Consider the following 5,877-nt stretch of genomic DNA (forward strand, 5'->3'; position numbering starts at 1 on the left):
CTATATTATAAAATTAAAAGCAAATAAAAAAATAAAATCGCGTTTTGCTTCCGGAACCAGCCACCCTTTTTTGACCACACGACCTCAGTCAAAACAAAAAAACAAAAAAATTGAAGACTCACGTGTTAAATGTTAACCTATTAGACACTGACTGTTGGGATCTGACAGCGAGCGGTCCATGACAAATATCTTCCAGTTTCATACTGATAATTAAAACCTTTACTGCACCGGATCCGCCGGCCACTCATGCGTGTTACAAGCTCCTCCTTTCGATCTTGTAATACAACCAACCCGAGTTTCGTACCTTTCATGGATGGCGAGGAGTAGTAGATTCCCGTGGGCCCATCATTTGTTTACTAATTGGAAAGAGGGTAGAATCTGGGGTACTTGAAATATTCAGTTCGCTGACGTTAATCCCTAGCTATTTATTGCAATGAGCTTCCCGTGAGCGTTCTATTGCCACTAGAGGAAGTTTCTCCTCTCTCTCTCTCTCCGAGCGATGGACTCCTTCGCCGTCGCTGCCCGGCCACTGCCGCCCCTCGCCGTCCGCGATGTGGCGATCAAGAGGGCCGCCTTCTCGCTGAACCTACCCGGCTCCGATTCCACTTGTGGATGCGGAAGACGGACCCTAATTGTGCCTTCCGCCGTCACCACCCATTGGAAGGATGGCGCAGCCGCCTCCGTAGCCGGATCCATCTCCCTGCCACTCGATAAGGTCGCGGCGGACTCGTTGCAGTACGAAAGTGGCTCCCTCGGGGGCATCTCAGAGAGGACCCGACCGGCGGCGGAGGAGGAAGGCTCGAGTGGGGCGGCGCTCACGCCGATGGAGTATCTGAAGAATGTTCTCTCCTCGAGGGTCTACGACGTCGCGATCGAGACCCCTCTGCAGCTGGCCACGAAGCTGTCGGAGAGGCTCGGAGTCAATCTCTGGCTCAAGAGGGAGGACTTGCAACCGGTAGTTATTTCAATTACATTTGATCTCCAAATGATACTAATTGAATTCAATTTCCATTGTCTTTTGGATGATATTGTGTTATCTGAACTGAACGTTCGTAACCTATTTGGTCCCATCAACAATACGCGGTTTTGCAGGTTCCGTTCCTATCTGTTTGTCGATGATAGACGTGGTTTGTCACTGTTTATTTTTTCCCCCCCCATATATTAAGCTCTTCTGCCGTCACTTTAATTCTTCCACTGCTTGCTCATTTTTCTTGGGTTCTATGAGCAATGTGGTTCGATCAAAAATGTGATGAATATTCTTGATTGATTGTAGCGGAGGGTTTCCCTTTTTTTTTCTACTTCTGTACTTCCCTTGTTTCACTAAGACTGAATTCGAGTATTGTTGTGTCTTTGATTCAGCAAAAAAAGGTGCTTGATTTTTCTTTTAGAAGTATAGAGCATAATTTCCCAAGTAAAATAAATAAATCAAAAATAAAAAATCAAATAGGCTACTACTAGCAGTTCTGCTTCTTTACATGACGGCTAGACTTGTTCTTATCACAACAGGGAGTTGAACTTGAACTTTTATATGCTTAGACATAAAAGAAATCCCGTTGTCCAGTAACCAAAAAGAAAAAGGCTTGTTGCTTGGTTGTTCTGTGACTTTGCTTAACGATTGAGCTTGCTTTACAGGTTTTTTCATTTAAGCTACGGGGAGCTTACAATATGATGGTTAAGCTTTCAAGAGAGCAGTTGGATAAAGGTGTGATATGCTCTTCTGCTGGAAATCATGCTCAAGGAGTTGCATTAGCTGCTAAGAAATTAGGCTGTGATGCAGTCATTGTAATGCCGGTTACTACACCAGAAATTAAGGTTTCTTTTTCATTAAATACCATTAATTTTTTGGCTATTTCCCTTCATTTGGTGTTCATTTCACTTTTTTGGTTTTCTTTTTCTTTTTTTGATCATAGTGGCGATCTGTTGAGAGATTAGGTGCAACAGTTGTCCTTAAGGGGGACTCATATGATGAGACACAGTCATATGCCAAGCAGCGCGGGGAGCAGGAAGGTCGCACCTTCATACACCCTTTTGATCATCCAGATGTTATTACAGGCCAAGGAACCATTGGAATGGAGATCATTCGCCAAATGAAAGGTCCACTTGATGCAATATTTGTGCCAGTTGGAGGTGGTGGATTAATATCAGGGATTGCTGCATATGTAAAACGAGTTCGTCCTGAGGTTTGCACATTTGATAATATCTTTCGATTTCAAGTGCAGCCTTTGACTTCAATGTTTGAGCATTATATACCATCAACCCATCCATTTTTATTTGGTTAACAAGGGATATAAACTGATATTATACTTAACTGCTCACTCTTGAGTTCTTAGCAAAGAATATTTTGCTGTTAGTTTGATTGATTTATATTGTGTTATAGAACTTGGATAATTTCATAGGATAGCACAACAATCTCTTTGAGGCTATTAAACTATATTATATGTCATCCTGTTCTATAGCTGGAGTCGAATTATATGCTTATTTTCAGCTTGCTTTTAAGTATCATTTACCAAACAGGTTGCATTTTACCTGGAAGTCCTGGTGTAATTACATTAATTTGTTCTTTTACAGGTGAAGATCATTGGTGTTGAGCCCTCTGATGCCAATGCAATGGCATTATCTTTATATCATGGTCAGCGGATCATGCTAGAACAAGTTGGTGGATTTGCTGATGGTGTAGCAGTGAAGGTAGTCGGAGAAGAAACATTTCGCTTATGCCGGGAACTTGTTGATGGTGTGGTTCTTGTCAGTCGTGATGCAATCTGTGCATCTATCAAGGTAATTACCTTACATTTGTATCATGTGGAACTACCCCAATATTTGCCAATAGGTTATGGTTGGGTATTCTATGCAAAATTCTTCTTGTGCAAAAGGAAAAAGGAAAGGATAAGCTTTTGATCCTTTATTCCTTTGTACAAATTAAGTACATGCCTTATCCTTTAATACCAGTGTAGAATTTTTGAGGGCGTAGCTATTGTTCGCATGTCATAGTTAAGTATGTAGTATTTACTAAGAATTCAAAGTAACTAGCAGTCAGTTGATTTTTAAGCATTGATTTGATGGCTAATACATAATCCTGAAAGTAATATGTAACCCTAGAAGCAGCTGGATTTTTAACTAAGACTTGTTCTCTTACAGGATATGTTTGAGGAGAAAAGGAGCATCCTAGAACCAGCTGGAGCTCTTTCTCTAGCTGGTGCAGAAGCTTACTGCAAGTACTATGGGCTGAAAGGTGCAAGTATTGTTGCAATAACTAGTGGTGCAAACATGAACTTCGACAGACTGAGGTTGGTAACTGAACTTGCTGATGTTGGTCGAAAACGAGAGGCTGTACTAGCAACAATTCTACCAGAGGAGCGTGGGAGCTTCAAGATGTTTTGTAAACTGGTACTCTCTTAATTAGTTTTTTTGCTTTGGTGATCAATTGGCCTTTACGTACTCGGTTATTTTTGAGCATATGAGTGCCTTGCAGGTTGGCGCAATGAATATAACTGAGTTTAAATACAGATATGAATTTCAGAGAGAAAATGCTCTTGTTCTTTACAGGCAAGTGAATGTTGATATGTTTGTATGATTTTAGACTTTGGTTCCTATGAAACACACCCTTAGTAAGAGGTTGCCATTTGGAAAGGGAAAGGGCATTCATGTTCCTATGTATCTTATCGAGTTCTTATTCAACCTTGGATGTCTTTTTAGTATTGCAGTTTGTATTGGTATTTGGTAATAAAAAAGTTTGACTATTTTTTATTTTTAAAATGACACTTTGAATTTGATACTGCAGCGTTGGACTTCATACTGAGACAGAACTAGGAGCCATGGTGAACCGCATGAAATCTGCACAACTTCAAACCATCAATCTTACTAATGATGATTTAGCGAAGGATCACCTCAGATACTTTGTAAGTCACTCAGGCATTAATCTACTTAATCTTATAATGTAATTTGATGCCATGGTTTCCAATATGTGATGGACAAATTATGTACTTCTCATTTCCTTTATGACATTGAGTAATATCCTATGAGATAAAGAGGAACGGTGAACAATCAAAGATGAGTGGAACTCCATTAATTGCTTCAAATGGAGATATTCCTAACTATCTATGTTTGTGCGAATGCTTGTATGATTCTTGGATGTATATACGCACGCATTTGTATTTGAAGTTATCGATTGATGTGTTACATTTCAATGGGGTATGAGTTCCTTTGTCTTGTTACTGATAGGTGAATGTTTGTCTTTATTACTTATTCAGATGGGAGGCCGATCGAATGTTCAAGATGAACTACTTTGCCGATTCATATTCCCCGAGAGGCCAGGTGCTCTCTTGAAGTTTTTGGATTGCTTTAGTCCGCGTTGGAATATCAGCCTCTTCCATTATCGAGCTCAGGTTCGGTACTTTTCCTCTTTGTTTCCATTAACCATTGAATTATCACATATTCGTTATCTTTTATTCCTCTAAACTTGAAAACAAACTATAGAACATCTCAAACTGGCTGTTTGTCCAAACAGTTGCAACAAGTCATTTACAGGTTATTTGTGCTCTTGACAGGGAGCGGCCGGTGCAAATGTGTTGGTAGGCATCCAAGTGCCTAGCAATGATATGCAAGAATTCAAGGATCGAGCTCATGATCTCGGGTACGAGTATACTTACGAGACGACCAACGAGTCCTATCGGCTTCTAATGCAGTAACAGGATCCAACTATTAGAACTGCTGTTTACTTGGCTTTTAAGGAGGCTTCAAGAGGATAAAGTTCATAGAGATGCTTTTCCTTCCTTCATTCTTTGTTGGTCTAAGGTTATTAGGATGCTCTTCTGCTCATTCTGATTGAAGTCGTTACTCAGTGCCAAACTGTTGAATCTTAAACTCTGTTTTAATCTTCTCGATATCAATTTAACGCCTTTAATTTTAAATATTACTTTAACTGTATTTTTTAAAAATTTGAATCGCTTTTTATTTTATTTTTTAAAATTAATTTGTTGGCGTATTGATTTTGTTTAAGAAGCGGGATGTGTTTCCATTCGAAGAGGCAAACGTGGGGCCCACCTTGTACCCGTTTCCTCTTATTGGGTATTAAATTGGGTAAATGTCGAGATATCATGTACTTGGAGCAGCATTAGAAGACTCTAGAAGTTAGCAGCCGGTACATTGCCAACCCGCAAGTTTATTGGAAGAATGGTGGGCCCACTAAGCAGGTCATCATTTGGCAGACTAAAACGGAAGGTATATCTACGGGTTGTTGTGATTTGGAGACGTATTGGTGGCGTGGAGATGTGGCCGGACGATTATTTAAACCGTGGCGCGCTCTTTCGTTTGGCCAAACAGTGTCGGTGTGTTCTTCTTCATCTTCCTTGTTCCTCTTCCTCGATCTGGGTCGATCTCTCCGCCAGATCCATCAGTCCTCCTTCCTCCGCCTTCGATCCGTCTCCTCCAGCCCTCCTACGTCTCCGGTGAGGATCTTGAGATCGTTATCGGCAGAGGTAATCGCCGCCGATGGGGGAGGATCCGTCCTCGATGATCAGCGGGAAAATGCGGTGGAGGAGTCGGCTGAACTCTCATTTTGAAAGCATCGATGTAAGATTCTACGTCGATAGGCATCAGAGAACCAGTGCACGAAGTAACCTATTAGGTGAGAATCTCTTTTGTTATAGTTATCGAGCTAGAGTTCTTCAATTATGTCCTCTTCTTATCTGCTTCACTCTCGCATCTCCGTTGCGAAGGATCCTTTTACCTACCCCCTCTAATGATAACTAATGCTACCCTATCTCGAGATCCAGTGCGAGGTCGTTCTTGGCGGAGGGAAGCGACGGTGGGGATGGAGGATCGCCTTTGAGAATCAGCGGGAAAATGCGGAGATCGAGGTAGCTGAGGCAGAGCTGGAAG

At 41.4% G+C, this 5,877-nt stretch overlaps 1 protein-coding gene across 1 annotated transcript; it reads left to right on the top strand.

Moving 5' to 3' along the window:
• The first annotated feature begins 477 nt into the window (after positions 1-477).
• Positions 478-4,912, top strand: LOC141831679 (threonine dehydratase 1 biosynthetic, chloroplastic-like). The gene is made up of 9 exons (XM_074719090.1): positions 478-955; positions 1,633-1,812; positions 1,911-2,180; positions 2,569-2,775; positions 3,136-3,384; positions 3,470-3,543; positions 3,779-3,896; positions 4,248-4,382; positions 4,545-4,912. The coding sequence occupies exons 1-9, from the start codon at positions 500-502 to the stop codon at positions 4,683-4,685; spliced, it is 1,830 nt and encodes a 609-aa protein (XP_074575191.1). The 5' UTR covers positions 478-499; the 3' UTR covers positions 4,686-4,912.
• Positions 4,913-5,877: the final 965 nt, after the last annotated feature.

This window comes from Curcuma longa, chromosome 7 (assembly GCF_044706935.1).
Source record: "Curcuma longa cultivar G26 ecotype Majalengka, Jawa Barat chromosome 7, ITB_CL_G26_1.1, whole genome shotgun sequence".
Taxonomy (NCBI): domain Eukaryota; kingdom Viridiplantae; phylum Streptophyta; class Magnoliopsida; order Zingiberales; family Zingiberaceae; genus Curcuma; species Curcuma longa.